This window comes from Sebastes umbrosus, chromosome 23 (genome assembly GCF_015220745.1).
Source record: "Sebastes umbrosus isolate fSebUmb1 chromosome 23, fSebUmb1.pri, whole genome shotgun sequence".
NCBI lineage: Eukaryota > Metazoa > Chordata > Actinopteri > Perciformes > Sebastidae > Sebastes > Sebastes umbrosus.
In genome coordinates, this window is record NC_051291.1 from 14,428,620 (window position 1) to 14,448,441 (window position 19,822).

The window sequence follows — 19,822 nt, forward strand, 5'->3', positions numbered from 1 at the left end:
CCTCCCCTATATCCCACCCACATACAAACTGAAAAAGAGCCATATTCAAAAGGAGTAGGCTAGTTAACGATCAATTTAATTAAAAAGGTTATAGAAAAAACAAATTAAATACACGAATAAAGAAATCCTAAATAACGAGATGCAGTGTTCTGACTTATTCAGATGACTAATGATGTATCAAGTCTGATAATTTTGTTATATCAAATCCGATATAGGTAAGAAGTCCATGTAGGTTAAATAGGGTTTCCAAATCTTCAGAAAGGTGTTGTATTAATTTCCCAGGGTATGTGTGATCTCTTCAAGTGGAATGCAGCTGTTCATTTCTAAAAGCCATCTAGATAAGAGGAGATGGGAATCAGACTTCCATGTAATTGCTATACACTTCCTGGCGATGCATAGAGCTATTTCTAAAAACTTTTTTTGAAAGTTTCTTAAAGGTGTACTAATGACTGTGAAATTCCCTAATAAGAAAATTTAACATATCCATAGTTAACACATTACGAGCCCACTTTACGCCATTTACTTGACATAGGCCTACATCCCTAACAGGAGCAAGATGTACACAACCTGCCCGAGAGCTCCAATTGTCTGTTTTCGTGAGATTAACTAGGATCAAACGTTTTTTTTAGTTTTAGGTTCTTTTAAAACTGTTATTTTTTTTCTAGATTCAACAATTTTGACATACACAATTTAGGAGTTTGACTTATATGTAGTAAAATAAAAAAAGTTTCTCAGTTTAAAAAAAATTTAATAATGAAATGCTAAAATGTAGGTAACTATAATGTTTACAACCATTATTGATGCCTCTAAAGATTTAGAAACCACTAATAACTTTAATTTAGTATTTTAAAAGACCTTTCAGTCATTATGGGACTACTAAAGTTTCCAATGGTGTATTTTAAATTTCATTTGTGGGGTTCATCCTTTTGTTAAATTTGGATTTCATTGTCAGAGCTGAAGGGGTGTGAGAAAATATCGAAAACAAAATCAAATATTGCAATATTATGTTTTATCGATTCTCAAAAACACTGTATTGATTTTTAATTAATAGTTTACATGCAAAGAGAGGTGCCCTCTCAGTGTATGTAACCTCTCAAAGTAGTGCTATGATGTTGGATGTTACAGGGACTGTGATAAATGCAAATTCAGATCCCACTGTTCTGATTGCATAAAAAAAGTAAACTTTTTTACTCCGATTATATGCATATGATGGTGTGTTCTTTATACTATGACAGTTTTCCTAAAATTAGATTTAAAAAAATCTCAATATCGCTTTACTTACAGTATTGCAATACATTGAATCGTAATCCCTGTATCCTGATATCCTGCATCAGAACTCCATGATGGTAGACACAATAGGGCTAATAACACTGTCAGGTTTTGCAAATATCCTCCTGTACCAACAGATAGCCTATGGATTTATGCCCACAACAACACAAGCCTTCAGCTGGTATGCTGTCTGTGTTTATTTTTCTGATACCAATATGCTGCACTTCATACGTCAAACCATGTCAGACACAAACACATCACAGCTGTCAGGTAAAATACTTCCTCTAGTGTTGGTTTTGAATCCGTCTCGCACATATGACATAAGGCGGTAACAGCTCGGGTGCATCAAAACAGTGATGGACTGTGCTGTCATGTGTGGAAAAGGTGTTACTGTGTGCAGGAACTCTTGTCAGCTGTACTTCCCCCCCAAAGACAGTGGAAAATATGACCGTTATGCAATCACACAAGGAAAAAAAACACTACAAAATACACAAAACATGATGGAATTTGAAGGCTTTATTTTTGTTAGTGTATTATTGTATGCATTAACAAATCATGTGTGCTTAATTTAGTCTAGACAAACATTCCAGAGCATTCCTAAGATGGCACTCAACAACCGGAGGAACAATAAGGATGTTTAAACTAGTAGAAATTACTCTCATCGCAGATGTGCAAAATATCCATTGCAAAGAAAAAGAAACGTGAAATAGAAAAGCAGATGAGCCGAGTTTTGCCTCCAAGTAAAAAATGAAGCTTGATTAAATTTTACATATTTAATTCATGAATGAAAAGCTTGGACAGCAGGAGTGGTTTGATCTCACATATATGTAGTATTCCCAATACATAAGCCTTCTGGACTTTTAGGTGTTGTGTGTGTGTGTGCAGTGGGATAATAGTATAATAGCATCTGTGTGTGAAATGACACAGTCAGTTAGCATTGTATTAAAGTTCCCCATGTATAACATTTCAAAAGTAGCTCTGAAGTGAACAGCTGAATGAGCAGATTTTTAGATTTTACACCAAGTGTACGTTTCAGAGCGGTAGACGAACCCCTCAGCAGCTCCACGGTTGTTTTCCCATCGATCCCAGCCTATGTGTCATTATGATGGATTGCCCTGTGGGCTTCGGGGAGACCGGCGCCGGGCCCGCCGTATTGACAAGGCTCCCATTCTCCTCTCCTGCTCTCGTTAAGTACTTCTCTCCCAAGTTAATGAACTAAAAACAAGGAGGGTTGCAGGGGAGGGCAATGATTTGCGATCGTCTCTCGGGTTTATATGTTTACTTCACTTTAAGAGACTTGCACACATGTTGTTGGGACAACAAAATAAAGATTCGGAATTGCATCGTTTCGGTTTATAGAGCTGTGACTGATGAAAAGGATTCTCGCACACATGCCTTAACTGAAAGAAAGTGCATGTCATTCCACTATATTGGACTTCAAATATACCTTTTTATGGAAGGATGAAACTAAAAATCAGCAAAAATGTCTTCATTACTGAGTCTCTGTTGTCCAATTTGTCAGCTCACAACTTTCCACACTAGTTTACTGCACACACTATAAGAAAAAAAACAACAGATAAACAGATTTTTAACAGCCATAGATATGATACAATTCTCAGCTAGGGGGAATCTTTGGGGACCAGCCGAAATTGGCAGCAGGCGGAAGATGTGGCCTCATTCAGACAGTCTAATCTGGCATCTGTTATTGCAGACAGAATCAGTGGGCTCATGGGGCTACCAGGAGAGGAGAGATAGAGGTGTAATTGAGAGCAGCAGTTTAGATCTAATAGGAAAATGAGATGAGATGGGCCTAAGTTCGGGTGAGTGTCCAAGACAATCGGCTTTTATCTTGAGCTGGAGTCATGGGGAGCGGGGGGACTGTCGGGAGTCGGTAGCGCGAGCGGCGCGTTTATTTCTTTTAAAAAGTGTAAATTGACAATGTACTGTAGGTTACCTTATGACACCGAGACGAAATAAACTTGCAAAGTTTGCAGTTGTGTTGGCTGTCACCTCGCTTCCCAATTAGAGCGAGCCAGTGCTGCATACGCTGACACACACACACACATATATATATATATATATATAATCTACATGCCCAGAGTTGGAAAGTATATCTGTGTCAACACTCGACTACAGTGCGTTTCGTCACATCAGACGAGATGAAATGGAGAAGACACACTTTCCATCAACAGATTTCACACACATTATGATCTCGGTCTTACAGCAAGCATCTATTTCAGTGTTTTCTAACCCAATTCTTAAACATCCCCCTGTCCTGCAAGTTCTTATACTCTTGCATTCATGACCCAATTATGCTGCACATGTTCCTGCCGGACAGATCTGAAGGAGCTGAAAGAAAAATGTGTAGGACAGAGGTTTTCTTGGTTGACCCCATCCTGTGTGACCATTACACTGTGGTGATCTTCTTGTCCTTGGTGGCCTGTTTGATGGCGGCCTGCTCGCAGATGATCTCCTTCAGCCTCTGCAGCCGGATGTTTTGGGTGCTCAGGTCCCCTACGCCCGTCTGGCTGCGATGGAGCAAGGACAGGGCGTTGATGTACTCCAGCTCCGTGTAGCGAACGCCCTGGTCCACCACCAGATTCAGCAGCTCGTCGGCGGTGTTGTACAGCATCTCGTAGTACTGCCTGAATGAGGAATGAAGTGAGAGAAAATGTCAGGAAGTTATGGATAAAGAAAATGAGTTGAGAGAGAAACAGGGTGAAGGAAATGATAAGAAGGGGCAGAGAAAGAAAAGAACTTTATATTCCTTTTTGCATTACTCCAGCGCGGAATCAAAAGGAGCAGCGACAACAAAAGGGGGAAACACAAAAAGACAAACTAACTGCTGTTGCTGTCAAGCCCAATTTTCTTAAAAAGGACTTCAAGGACCTCACCCCGCCGCCACCGGGAGCATGAAGGTGGAGGGAAAACATTCAGCGGCTACAAAACTACTGAGACCGCTTTAATGAAACACTGTTGACAGAGCCAGAAGAGGAAAGTGGTGTGTGTAGAATTAATAGGTCTTTAGCCAGGACCTGACGCCACAATGGGCCATTTGAAAAAGACCACGAAGTACATACTGATAACGAAAGAGCACAAAGACAGAAGTGTGTGTATTTGTTTTTATATATTGTAATTTCTACTGAATATCTAGAGGTAGACCTCCTGTGTATGTTAACATAGGATGTAATACTCATTTACAGAGGAGTAGACAATATTTAGCCATAAATATGGACTCTAGTAGGAAGGTAGCTCGTCATAAACACAATTTACCCATCCATGTGCAGAAAGCACTGCTTGGCAAGAAACTGGAGGTAAGGTAATGCACAGGAGAGTTTTGGGATTCAGGACAGGCAGTTATTCTTTGCTCCGGGGCAAAGCAGGTCAAATACCTTGGAGAGAGTGTGTGTGTGTTTGTGTGTGAGGGATTGTGTCGGCCAGACTCCCAAACACACACAGGAATAACAAGACGCAGGCACACACTAGAATAGATTCCACCACTATCTATCTGCCTCCTGGCTACGGGACAAATCCCATTGTCTAAAGATACACTAAATGTTACACTTCCAGAAAGTAGTTGTAGATACAGAGGTGAGAAAAGGTGAGCGACACACATACTGTATTATGACATGTATGTTTAAAATTAGAAACAAATGTAATTTAGTTAGAAAAACAATCTCAAGCCGACGTCCATTTGGCTTCCATTCATTTCTGTACGATACGGAAATCAATTAGACGACTGAGTTGTGTGATTTATCACAGTGAAGATCAAGTCTGTGTTCATTTTTGTCAATATTACATTGTGGTTGCGTAGTAGCTCATTTAATTGATGTCCATATAGTATAGGATGGATAGAAACTAATGGAGGCCTGGAGATAGGGCTGAAAGTAACGATTATTTTCATTGTTGGTTAATCTGTTGATTATTTTCTCGATTAATCAATTAGTTGTTTGGTCTTTAAAATGTCAGAAAATGGTGAAAAATGCACAAGATGACGTCCTCAAATGTCTTGTGTTGTCCACAACTCAAAGATATTCAGTTTACTTTCATAGAGGAGTAAAGAAACCAGAACATATTCACAATTAAGAAGCTGGAATCAGAGAATTTAGACTGTTTTTCTTAAAAAAAAAAAAGACTCAAACTGATTAATCCACTATCAAAATAGTTGTTAATTAATTTAATAGTTCTCAACTAATTGATTAATGATTGCAACTCTACCTGGAGCGATAGGAAAAATCCCCAAAATCTAATATCTAAAACATAGAAGTTTGCAAAATGATTAGCTATGACGTAAAGTAAATTTGATTTAAAGTAGACCAGCTGAAGCATACCCTGCTTTATTGTCTATTTGACTCTAAGTGGGACCATAATTTACTAAATGAACATCATGCTGTATTGAAGAAGACTTGAAATCAGCGATTGAGACCATAAACTCATGTTTACAATGTCTACTGAGGTAATAAATCAAGTGAGTAGTAGGGTCATTCCGCATTGGCTTCACTTCTCAGAACCAGATGTTGGTTATTTCCATGCATAACTACAAGGATTGAGTGTCGGGCTTTGAGTGCTGCCAAACATTGGGTGACCTAGACTCAATACTGTGCCTGAACGCATCGTGTGTAGACACACAGGACTGAAGCTGCTGCTGCTGCTGAGCTAACATGCTGCTCACGCTACTCCTCCTGTGTAGACATTGTGTTATAGCTCCCCATCTAACAAGAGCAGCGATATATGCATTTCAATAAGCTTGTGTCTCCGTGTGACACTGAATACACTCAAACAGTTTCAGGCAAAAGAAGTTTCCTTTCCTGGCCACCTTGGCCAAGGGCAGATGCCAGTCACTCAACAGCAGTGGCTCCTGCTGCTTTGCCGCTCAGTGAAGAGGCATAATTGTAGCTCTGACATTGTTAGGCTGATGAAAGGCCTTGGAGGTGTTGTGGTTGAGGAAAAAATATTGTGTCCAGCTGTTTCCAAATCTTTTCTTTGTGCGACAGGAGAGAGAAAACGTGATTTATAATTATGTCCATCAAAGCATCTGGAGAAAGAGGGTTAAGCTCTCTATTGTGCCAGAGGAAGATGAAAGTAAAATGGATTCAAATCTTTAGCGATATGGCGCCGTAAAAAAGACACTTTGGTAAGAAAAGATTTTTTATCTCATTTGTTTAGCTCCGTCACCCATCCAAGACCCATTCCCTTCTTGGGATGATCATTTTCGATGCTAACAAGGCCTTAATGAGCACTCGGGGAGCTTCTGCTCCAAAGGTGTTTTATGTGCTGTCATTTTGAGAGATTCAACAGTAGAAAAAGACCTGGGAAAAAGTAATGGAGGGGTACAATGAATGAGATGGAGATGGAGAGATACAAAAAGAGGGGAAAAAGAGTGATGACTGAAGAGATGAGTGAGGAATAGAGGTGCATAATATCTGTTTTTTGGCCTTCCCCTGACAAGTAACGCCCTTGGTCATCGAAGCATTTGCATTCCGTCTCATTCTCCATCCTGCTCTCAATTTTTCTCCAAGGTCTTGTTCATTTTTCCATCCTTGAGCTCATTTCATGAATACGCTTGTCAATATTGATGAGGGTCACATTCGTTTACTCTTTAACCGAGGGCAAGACGGAAGAAAGGCAAAAAAGAGCCCGATAACTGCACATGTGGTTTCATCTCATAATGAAATGTGCCGTGATGTAAACGTCTAAATGTTGGTGCCGTTGAATGTGCCACTGCTTTGTATCTTTTTGAATCTGTGTGTGTGTGTTTTAGTGTTGGCACATTTATCTCAAAAAACACAGCAAAACACCCGCTCAAAACCATTTCATTCCCTAGATGGATCAGGCGATTAATTGCACGCTTGAGGCAAATCGTCCCGTTATTTGATCTAATGGGAAAAAAACACATATAACGGAGAAGAAAGCACACATTTCTTTCGTCGAGGGAAGAAGCTTTGAACAGAAGGCGACTCCTCATTCAAATATCCATCCTCGGCTCTCAATTGGAAGCAGCTTAGCAGAGGAAAGAAACTGTTGATTTTGAGCAATAAACAGGTGTAAACCTGCACCTGACTACTTATTGTAAACCTCTGTGCAGTAGATGTGTATACAGTTACGTTTTTTAGTTTTTTTTAAAGTACTATAGTTATTTGCGATGGTACGTGGGTCCAAAGACATGCAGTTAGGTTGATTAAAGAGTCTAAATTGCCTGTTTGTGTCAATGTGAGTGTGTCTGTCTATATCATAGACTGTATATAAAGATGGACGACATGACAGCTCCCTAACAGTGAGGCCAAAACATCTCAATCGCCCCCTGGTGGCTGGCTGCAGTATAGGTCATAAAGCCCGCCCCCTCCGAGTTAGCGGATGGGACAAACTAAAAAATCAAAGTACACGTCAAATACGTTTTTCAGTAGTTCTTATCACGCAGATGTATGTTCAAGTGTTAATTTTTCTGATACGTTTGGTTTGAATTAGTTATTTGATGCTATAAAAAGGGGGTGAGACATCATGATTGACAGCTGCTCTGAGGGAAGTAGGAGGGTCTGGAATTGTACGAGAGAGGAGATGTAACTTTAACTCCCCATAACCGTCACAAGTCTGTGTAATAGAACATGTGTCAATTTGATCATAAATGTAGTTATACAGATATGGTTAGTTGTCGTGTCTTTCTAGTCAAACAGCTGCCGTGGTGCTAACGTAGCAGCTAGGTAGCTCACGCTAGCAAGCTGCGGCTGTGCTCGGCTCGTGATTGGCTCCGGCGGGTGTGTGGGCGGGACCTCGATACCGTGGCTCCAGTGTTCTCAATCACTACTGCGCAGACTCTGGCTCCAAGTGACGTCAAAATCTCAAGATAGCAGCTCACGTGTCAGGGATATTTTGGCTTCACTTTTGTACAGTGGGAGGAAGTGGAAACCCGTTGTCCATTTATATTTACACAGTACAGTCTATATATGTGTCAGCCCTGTGATAGATTGACAATCTGTCCAGGGTGCATTCGACCTGTCGCCCATGTGTGAGCTGGGACAGGCTGTGGGTATTGTGTACAAATGATGATGGATGGACATTTAAAAGCTAAGAAAAGTAACTGTTGCCACTCAGTCCAAATGATCTCCAAATTCTTGTTGCTGAGTTTGTGCAGGCTGGCTGACTGACTGACTGACTGACAAGTTTGTATAGGCTCAAATCCCCGTTTCAATTAAGAAAACCCTTCTGGTAGACTAGTAAGTTATGCACAAAGTGGGAAATTAACAACAGAGATCCCTACTGAAAAGTGGAATTATGACTATGAGCACTTTGACAGACACTAAATTCCACAGTCTGAAGAACAATTAGTCTCTAAATAAAATAATAAAAGTAGCTGGAAAGCTTTTGGAATCCGTCTGACGCAGCAGTCACCAAGTGGAAGTAAAAAAATGCCTCATCAGTGCTATAAAACAGGGCTTAACTACATTATAATAGCAACTATAATTCACCTGGCAGCATTTAGATGAAAATCCCACACAGGATTTGTTAAAAGCCGATCCACTGATGCTCATTTATAACTGATAATGGGGCATTAAATCCACTGTGCAGTTTTTTGTCCTTTCCGTAGCATCTAATATGAAAACAGGAAGACGGTGTGCTAGACTGTCGGCAGGTTGTTGTTGTGTGTGTGTTTGTGTGTCTGAGTCGTGACGACAGCTGGCAATCTGGTCTCTGCTCAGTACAAAGGGGAGGGGGCTGGTTCAGAAAGAGAAAAGTGAAGGTGTGTATATGTGTGTGTGTGTGTGTGTGTGTGTGTCTGAGTGATGTATGTTAGCGTGTGCTGAAAACACTTTCAAACAGTTCATTACCCAAGCAGTTGGAAAGCCATTTGCCAAACAGGGTAAGAGCTGTTAATAAGATTAAAATCTCTTGGCACCCCACCATCAAGAGAGAACCCCCGGTGACACACACACACGCTAGCACACAAACACACACTTCTTTTAATCCATTAAAGATACAGCTAGTTAATGAAACCAACGTTCTTGATTTTTTTCCCCCACAAAACCAAAGTGAATTGTTGTTGATTGCCTTTCTTTCTTTTAAAGTCTTTCTCTATTTATGGCCACCTGCTTCCACCAGCATCTATAAGAGCACTGATTTAGTAATCAGCGCGCGTGTGTGTGTGTGTGTGTGTGTGTGTGTGTGTGTGTGTGTATGCATCAACATGCCTCCGTGGCGAGCTTTCTATTAAATTTTAATTAGCCACCCCCCTCCTTTTCCTTGTATACAAAGAATATTAAGTCAATTTATGGTGCGTGGATGCAGCGTTGGACGGAGAGATATGTATGAGAAACACGCAGGAAAAAGACAAAGAGAGAGAGAAGAGAAGAAAAGACAAGAATCAGCACAATTCATTCCCCCTCATTTCCGGCATGGACAATATTAAGGCCATTATAGGCTGCTTCTGTCAGCGTGTTTGGAACAACACGTTAGTGAGTGGGGGGGGGTGTGGGGAGGGGGGAGATGAGGTGAGGAAGGAGGAGGAGGAGGAGGAGGAGGAGGAGGAGGAGGAGGAAGGATGGGAGACTGTGGATGAACCTTTCAATCAGCTGGAAAGACTTGTTGCTGCAAGAACAGATACCTCGGCTACTGACACCAACAACTGATTTCCTTCCTCTCTTTTGGTATAAAGTAAAAAAAAATAAAATTGAGATAAATCTTGCAGCACCTTATAGGCTCTAAAAGATCTTTCCAAAAATGATGTAAAAATGCTATATTAGTATAGTCATTTGGACATGTAAAAGGTGTTGCCATCTTGGTTTTTGTAAGGCTGACATGATTGCTTCAAAGCTTCGACTGTTGCCATGGTAATCGACCTCCAAACCAGTATTCGCATGCATTGTTGTTGTTTTTTTTTATATATAAGTATGTAAAAATAATATATAAATCCCGAAATAGCCCATGAAATAAGGAATAATACCACAAAATTATTAATTATTCATTATTCATCATTCATTATTATTAGTTATTCTCGGACAGATATCGTTTTTTTTGTTGTGTGTAGAGGTGCATGTGTGCACAGTAGTGCGGCAGCCGCATTGTCCCGGGCACTGAAGCTTCGTATACCTTCAAATATTTCTCACCGAAGCTTCGAAGCCAAAAAAATGGTATTCGGGACAGTCCTAGTTTTTTGCAACCAGAAGTGAAACGAGAGGGTGGAGCGAAGTATAATGGAACGCTGAATGAGACATTTTCAGGCGACCAATAAGGTTATAATTAACTCTCATGAACTGAAAACACGCTGTGAAAGGGTTACAGTTCTAAAATGAAAACACGGACGTCATGGTAGTGACTTCACAAGGTAGCCACGCCCTAAAGCATCCCCTGCTTTATGGTTTATTTGACTCTAAATGGGACCATAATTTACTAAATGAACATCATGCTGTATTGAAAAAGACTTGAAACTAGCGATTGAGACCATGAACTCATGTTTACAATGTTTACTGAGGTAATAAATCAAGTAAGAAGTAGGCTCATTTTCTCATAGACTTCTTTTTGCAACCAGAGGAGTCGCCCCCTACTGGAGATTAGAAAGAATGTACGTTTAAGGCATTTCTGCACTGGCTTCACTCTTCGGACCCAGAGGTTGCCCACTGGTCTACACACACCCTTCTGCCTTTTTAAATCTCTCCCTAAAGTATCTCGCCTCCTTCGGTCTCTCTCTCCCTCCACAGCAGTTCATTTGTCTCTCTTCTGTTAATGAGGAAAGGTCTGCAGAGACACTGAGACTAAAGCTTCATCAGCAAAGACCAGTCCCATCATGCTGCGCCACGCACAACAAACACACACAACTCTCTCTGGCTTCATCAGCAAAGACCTGCGTCATCATGCTGCAATGTGCACATACATAAACACACACACACACACACACACACACATAGACAGGCTTCATCAGCAAAGACCATCATCATACGGCACACACAGAAAATAGAAGCAAAAGAAGGGAGGGGTTTGGAAGAAGAAGGGAACAGAGAGGAAAACAATTCAGTAGAGATGGTGAGGGAAAAAAAAGATGAAGAAAAAGGGACTGAGAGGAGGAGGAGGAAGAGAGAGATAAAGAGAGAGACACAAGGTGACAGGAGGGGAGACAGCAGCTGAGCGAAGTGACAGTGCACCGAAGCCAGGGCCTAAATACAAACAGTTTTATCTGTTGACACCCACTACCTCCTGACACGGCCGTCAACTGTACTTATTACCACATTCTCTGTAGACACACCAGGCTGTCACCTCCACACACACAAAAACACAAAGACTGTTTATGTGCCGCACACACACCGGATCTTAAGAAGACGCGCGGAGGCTGGGGCGGTGCATTTCGGGACAATACGTAGCACACACGGTTCTTGTACAATTCACACATGTACGCTCCGCACACTGTAGTAATTTTCCAGCAGCAGACAGGTGGGTGCGACGGGCTGAACTCTGGGGGCATCTCTGCAGCGAGCCTGTCAGACTGGTGTTTAGCCTAGCTACGGGCTAAGGGGGCTTGTGAGTTAGCTAGGGATGTTATGACAGCGCTGCAACCTGCCTACACGGGTCATCGGGCAGCTCAGAGCTCCGCCGTATGTGTGGTTGTGTTAGTGTGTCTGAAAAAAAAAACATAGCCTAAATGCTGCTGCGCCAGAAATAGAATATATTTACACAGATAAAACAGGTACACATTTATTTACATTTGCTGTAGGACATTATTGCGTACACACACGTTGTTGTTTTCTGTGGTGTGAAGCCCTGTCTACTAGCGTGCTGCAAGCTTATTCTAACAGAATGATAATTTGAGGCTGAATCCATGTGTTTATTTGAATGCTGACACATTTTCCCATGATCCTATGCTTTGGCAACCAGTAGACTCATAACATTAAGCGGTCCCTACTTGATCTGAAACAGCTAGTGCTGAAACGATCATAAACATGCGCAGAGCAGAATGAAATTGGATGACAGGTAAAAAGGAGGAAAAACAAAAACTTTTTTTTTTTAGGCGGTAAGGTCACTTGTTAACCAAGCAGTGCTACAGTAGCAAACAACATCCAAGCAAACAATGTGTGCTTAGATTTCAAATCTCAGTGACAGCTAATTATTTTAGGCTGGAGTGAATTGTTGCCAGGCAACACTAAGTTTTTTGAAAGTTTTGTTGTGTTTTCTTTACGACTATTTTCTGACTCACCAACAACATCACCTTTATCTGATCTCTGCTTCTGTCAGGAAACCAGAAATCAGCATAAGGAGAGAGAGAGGTGGACACATAGGACAATGAGAGGAGATCAATGGAGTGACAAGGTTGTGGGCGCAGTCAATACACACACACACACACACACACACACACACACACACACACACACACACACACGCATGGACTGAGCCCCTGAGCAGATGGTCTGTGTGTGTCCACTTGTGTGTTAGTGGTCAGGTGTGTGTGTGACCTTGACCCACGAGCTGATAACGCTGCCAAACATCCGACTGAGAGACAAGAGACCGCCATAGGACGTTTCCATACAAACACACATGCTCACACACACACATAATGTGAGTTTTAACACCCTGCCAACAACAACAACGACCTCAACAACTGACATACTGTAGGTTCTCACAGTAGTATACTGTATATTAACATGGATTCGGCCACAAGGTGGCACTGTTTGCCCATCCTTTTTCACAATCTATGAGAGAGTGTGTGTGTGTGAGTGTGTGTGTGAGTGTGTGTGTGAGTGTGTGTGTGTGTGTGTGTGTGTGTGTGTTCATGAGTTCTGCAGTGCTGGTTACCGGGCCTCTCCTTAGTTTTAACTCCGATCAATGGTTATTACTGTGCCCTTGTCCAGGTCTCTCTCGTCTCTCCCTTTCCCATAGATTCAGAAAAACAGCCCAAACACACACACACACACACACGAATATGCACACACACACACACACACACACTCACAGGAACATAAAAGTACATGGGTACACAGGCGAGCATCTGCAGTCTTTCTCGAAAGCAGGCTTCCTGCTGTGATGACTTCCTCTCCTCATTTCACTCGTGTTTCTCCAGAGGTGGTAATAAAATACTGATGAATATTCTGCTTTTAGTCCGTCTTCCTCAGACTGCTTTCACTGCTCATTCTGGTTGGCCATGTCTCAGCATCTTTACAGCAATCTGTTATATGTTTCATCATGCTTACGCACACAGCTGAGGTGTGAACTCAAGAGATGACTTTAGACTCGACTTGACAAGATCAGTTCCAAGATCCAATCCAAGACTTGCAGCTTGACTTTGATTTTAACACCGGTGACTTCACTTGGACTTGAGCCCTTTGACTTGAAACTACTTGATACCTTCCCCCAAGCCCATAAATGAAAAGCATGTTATTTTAAAATTGTGCCATAAATCAAACAATTTCCTTTCATTTCCTGAATCAACTAACGTTAACGCTATTCATGCCCAGCAAGTCGACACTTAATTCCCTAGATCCACTTTTTGTTTGAACCAATCCGACAGCATCCACTCAAGTTGCAGGAGAGAACCATGAGGAACAAAATGTGCAGGTCGAAAATTACAGACGGAGACTTAAACATTTGGTGAAGAGTGAATTATGACTTGTTTAGGACTTGAGTGCAAAGACTTGACACTTAGCCTATTTGCGATTTACAAAACAATGACATGGTCCCCACCTCTGTAAACTGTATGTGTACATGCAACTTAAAAAACAATCATCACATGGAGTCTATCTTTCAATATCTATGACATACAGAGGATTAAGGTGCCAAATAAATGATTGACTTTGTCAATCAGGGACGGTGTTTGCTTATATTCTTTTAAACATGAGAGAAATTCTCTATATTTGAGCTACTAATTTTCAACTGAAGGTACTAAACCACTTCACTCAAAAGTCATGATGTTTTAGGAAGGCTATTTCTTCTAGATCATTTCTTTTTTTTTAGTGCTGGATACTATTCAACCAAGAAATTTGAATAGTTAAGGGCACTCTGAAGAGCACAGTGCTAAATACAGTATGCTTTACAACTCTTAGAGGTATAAAAAAGACTTAAACAGCTGGTAGTAGCACAGCCTATAAACAAGTTTTCCACTTCAGGCTTGTATTGAATTACAACAGCCTGAGGATTTCTATGAGTCTCCACACTATGAGTCCTCCATGTAAAAAAAAAGATGATGAATTGTGCCTTTAAAAAGCATTTATTAACATTAATAGAGCGTATGCCATAGCTCAAACAATAACTGCGTCCATAAACAAAAGGTTTATTGAAATATAATAGATGTAAGCAACTTCCAAAGTCCATGACACGTTTTTGTTTAATGAAAAAAATCATGTATTAAACCATATTTATCAGCGTTTAACCTTTCAAAACAAAAGCTGTTGGCTCTGCCGCTTGCTACACACAATGCGAGACAGAGTGTATATCAGAGTGTACGTCTTTTTAAAAGAAAGCCTAAAAAAATATTACTTTTTGGTAAGCCACAAATGCATAATTTTATCTTTCGCATACAGGCCTTATGGTCACTTCCTCTCACAGGTGTGAGCCACGGAGCACGCTTTATGAATATTCATGTCCTAAACATAAATATGGTGATTTCAAAATGATGATTGGTTTGGCTTGGAGTGTCTGTGCATGGGTGAGAGCAAGGGATACATATCACATATGTGTGTGTGTGTGTGTGTGTGTGTGTGTGTGTGGGGGAGGGAGGGGTGGAGAGGGGTTGTGTATGTGTGCACGTTGGTGTGTCTTGGAGCCGGAGGCCGGCAAATCCACAAAAGCCATGAATGTGTAAACAATGCGCTCTGCAATTCCCAATCAACACCTCCACAACCGCCCACGCCTCGTAATCAGAGAGCGGGGAGAAGGAGAGAGAAGGCAGAAGAGCCATCACTGGCATTTCTCCATAATCAAAGTTGACAGAGGGTAGAAATAACATACTAATCAATGGTGCTCCACATCCAGTACAGTTCAGGACATTTCAGTTTACTTTCCTGGAGGGGAACTTGGCTCGCAATAGCGGCATGTTTTAAACAATAGCACGGTCTAAACACAGAGAGTGCACCTGTACACTCAAACGTATGACACCCCGCATAAAGAGCTGTGAAAAGAAGCTCATTAACCTACATCACAACATAGCAGGCGCAGGTAAACACGTTTTTACAAAGATAAATATTCCGTTCGGCTAGTCGGAATCGGAGTGAAATTGACACTTTTGGTTTGTTTTTCTTTTTAGTCTGGTTTGGTTTCACAGTGCACAAATCAAAGCGGGCTAAATAAAAAAATATATATTGTGTATGAAGGAGAAAAATGTATCTTTTTCATCTGGAGAGCTGCCACTTCTTTGCAGGGAATCACAGACTTTGATATATTGATGTCAAGGTTTTTTCACTTTGACTCAGCACTGATCTACTGTGTGTACGAATCCCTTCTCCTTCAGTTTATCTTGAATGACTTCATAAACATCACTGTTTTTGTGGACTTTATTTATCATATTCTGTATGTTCTCTTTGGCCCAGATGTCAAGACCACCTCGGACCGTTTGTTTTGGTCCCGCACCAGGGGTTGAACCGCACCAGGGTTCGATTAAAACAAACCAAATGTTGGCTTGTGAAAGCACCTTTAAAGTCCAAGGTGATGTCTCTAACTGTCTTGTACTGTCAGTCCAAAACTCAAAGATATTCAGATTAATATGATTATAAAAAATAAAAAAATCTCCATATTTGAGGTAAACAGCATTTTTTGCCATTTTTGCATAAAAAATGACTTTAACAATTAATCGATTATCAAAATAGTTGGTGATTATTTTTCTGTCGATCGACTAATCGATTAGCCGTCTAATCGTTGCAGCCTTTATAAAAATATTTGATGAAGGGACACTGAGGTTGGAAAAGGCAGCTTAGGTTTGTTTTGTTCTCAAAAGCTGAATGTTGGATTTCTCCAGGTCTTTATAGTGAAAACCTTCATCAGGTCATGCCCGAAACATTTTTTTTTTTTAGACCAATTTAAAGTTGATTTATTTTTCTAACAGAGCAAGTGTTCTACTTCTTTTGCTACTTCATCAAACTAATGTAATATGAGAAATATGAGGAAAAGAGAAAAAGCAAGATAGGGAAAGAAATAGAAAGAGACTCATGGAGAGGCTGAAAACAAAGTAGTAATAAAGTAACAAAGTTTTCTTTCTCCTCTGATACTCTTTCCGTATCTCATCTTCCTCCTTTTCTTCCCTTTCTTGCTATCTATCTGTGCCTTTCTCACTTTCATCTCCGCTATCTTCTATCCACGCCGTCCTCTCCGACTCTCATTCTATGCCTACTCCTGTGAAAGACATCTTTTCTATAACTTCCTTTCACTTAGTTTTTCAATTTTCCTCCCCCCAAGCCCTCCTTTTCTTTCTCCATCTTTCTCCATCACCCTTCCTCTCACACACACTCTCTCCTGTCAAGGACACAAGCTTCTGAAAGACGAAAAAAAAACAACCACACATGAACACTATGAATCAGCCTTCTCTTTTATGTCTTCTTCTCGCTTTCTCCCTCCTTCTTCTTCTTTTTCACAAAGATATCGGAGCGCTGATTTCCCCCATGCCTGTCAGGGCTGGACAGCGCTGAGCAACAGCAGGTAGACTCACAAAATATAAATGTATGAATAAGAAATAAACTCCGACGACCATGCACACACACACACAGAGACACAGAGTGTGCTTGACAATCTGTTTGACCATCTGTCTGCTTCGTGCATTGACACGTCTGCTGTCTGAACTTGAGGGCGTTGTGCGTGTCTGTGTGTGTCTGTGCAGGTGTGTAGCAGGGTTGGACCGATACATCATCTGATTTTAAACTGATCATCAGCCAGTAAGTACTGTCTATTTATGATTTGATGACTTCATGATGATAGTTAACTCAATTTCATATTTGATGTATATAATTAAGAAATGTTAATTTTATCATTACCCCCTAGTACAGATTCCAACATATTAATATGTGCTCATGTTATTATCTATAAGATTAGTATTATCTTGGGTTTCAAGGGAAAGTCTTTATCACCATGACAACAGCAAAACTCAAGGGGAAAAAACAGCAAGCACTTTATTGGCAAGCGCACGACAATTTAGAGACTATCTGCACAAAATATCCGCTGCCAGCTACTCTAGTCCAAGGTTACACGCCTTTACAAACTGGTGGGAAACTAAGTGCACATACAAGTACAGGCTTTCTGGTTTGAGGTGTATTCCTGTTGTGACCTGCTCCAGCTGAACTGCACTCAAAAAAAAGACTCTTACCTGGCGAAGTCGAGGTCGGCCTCCCTCGACATGGTGATGTTGGTGAGGTTCTGCTGGAGGACGAAGATGTTCCTGCACATCTTCTTGATGCCGGACTCGCTGATCCTCTTAAAGTACTGGGCCCCGTTGATTAGGATACAGGAGATCAGATGACCCAGACCTAGTGAGAGGAGAGAAAATGATGACTGTCAAGGGCATCATGGGAGAAGCAGATGGGAATAGAAAGAAGAAGGGTAAAGCATCTTCTGTCAACAACATTTAAACATTAGACTCGGGTACTTCAAGAGGACACATCAAGAAAAACTCACTTTTTTACTGCTTGTGCTGCGCAAAACTCGAGGTTAGCGGCTTGTCACTCAAATGATCTGGTCGACCTTAAAAGCCAGCCCATCTTAAGACCTAGAGCTGAAGTTGTCGCTAACATCGGGGCTAACCCCTTTCACTTTAATCAGCAGGTGCCAAGCAAGACACGAAACTTGTAGCATTTATTCATCGACGAATAGCCTAAACTGTACACGCTTTTTCGGGAGGGGTTCTTAAAGAGACAGGCGCTAAAACGGAGCGTTTCAGACAGAGGGTGAATACAGGTATATTCAGACAGACAGTATGAGAAAAATAAAGTGTTTTTTGAACAATAAAGCATGTAAACGTGTTCTAGTAGAAACCCAAAATACAAGTATGAACCTAAAAATGAGCATGACATGTCCCCTTTAACAATCTCTGTGAATCCACATGACACAAATTAACTTCTGCTTGTGGGTTGACGGTATTTGGTCAGGCAGCTGTTTATACTTCACCACGGGTTCGTGCTGACCTTCAAAGATGTACTGGAACTTGTGCTGCTGCAGGGCGGCCCCCATGGTCTCCTCTATGGCCGAGATGTCCTTGTTCAGTTTGACCACCAGCGGGTCGTAGTCCATGCTCTCCACATTAGCCACGATGGCATAGTTGCCCTGCTTGGCCAGGGGGATCAGGTAATGGAAACAATGCACCCTGGATGGAGACGTGGGAGGATGGTGAAGTTGAGGGATGGAGAAGAGAGAGTGGAGAATTAGACTTTGTTCTCTTTCCATTTCAGATCTTGTTATTAAACTGCTGACTTGGTATGTTGAAATCAACTATGACCTGTGCTGAGGGAGAAGAAGAAAGCAAAGGAGCCTCATATACTGTAAAGAGGTGAGAATGTATGAGGTGTATTATTCCTTAGACTAAGCCCCTAGACTTTAACATAGTTAAAAGGTAGACTTTAGTCAACACTGAGTGTTCTCACTTCTCAAGACGCGTTTATATATACCTACTCTAACGCCTGTAATTTAATAAGAAATCATTATGTTTAGAGTACTCATAACATATCCACTTATTCAGCTGCCGCTACATCACTGCTGGATACTATTCAGCCAAGAAATCTGATTAGTTAAGGGCAATCTGAGGAGCACAGTGTGTTGTACAAGTCTTTGTGGTATAAAAATACTTTAAAATCAACTAAATTTGCAGCCTACAGCCTAGAAAAAAGTCTTCCACTTCAGGCTTTTGTATTGAAACAAAACAGTCTGAGGTCTCCTTCATACTATGGGTCCTTCATGTCCAAAAACAACGGCGCACTGTGCCTATAAAAGCCTTTAATAACATTAACAGAGTGAATGCCAGAGAAGCTCATCATAAAATACTGCATTTTAGACGTTTCGTTATTCATTTTATCTAGATTTCTTTTCAGGGAAGGTTGACTGAAGACGTGGAACAAACACGGATTTGTGCCGTTGGCCATGTAAACAGCTTCGGTGGAGTATTTGTTTGTGGCTTAAGAACTCTGCTCCAGGGGTTTTCTATTCACTTTTCTTGGCTGGTAAAATTACACATATTCTTTTGTAAATAGGTTCATATCCAACTGCCACGAACGAGGCTGATTGAACTTTACAAGACACCCAATACCAGAAAATGTCATAACTTTCAAATAACATTTTTTTTTTTTTATTATTTTTAAATTTTTGATAGCTGTTAAAGTCTGGGTTAAGCAAAAATAAAGATGTTTTGAGTTTGTCACACCACAGAAAAATGTGTTATTAACCACCCAGTGGTAAAATCGGCAAGTATATTAAATTAGGTTTTCGAAATCGTGAAAAAATGAACAGTATTCTCTACTAAAAAAACACTGGAAACCACGCCCAATCACGGGTGAGGGTTGATTACATGTGTACAGTTACAGTAATATACGACACTGCGGTCTTAGTGATCGGATCTCAATGCGTCTTGCGTTCACACCTGTACTTAGAGCTGTCCATCTGTGATCCAATT

General features: G+C 41.0%; 1 protein-coding gene across 1 annotated transcript in view; it reads right to left on the bottom strand.

The window, feature by feature from the left end:
- Positions 1–1,770: 1,770 nt before the first annotated feature.
- The window catches only part of exoc4 (exocyst complex component 4), a 135,195-nt gene continuing 117,143 nt past the window's right edge, over positions 1,771–19,822 (bottom strand). Inside the window, exons 18-20 of the mRNA XM_037760049.1 lie at positions 18,345–18,523; positions 17,531–17,690; positions 1,771–3,914 (exon numbers count right to left, since the gene is read on the bottom strand). Coding sequence (XP_037615977.1) covers positions 3,677–3,914; positions 17,531–17,690; positions 18,345–18,523 — 577 coding nt within the window. The 3' untranslated portion in view covers positions 1,771–3,676. The remainder of the gene's footprint in view (positions 3,915–17,530; positions 17,691–18,344; positions 18,524–19,822) is intronic.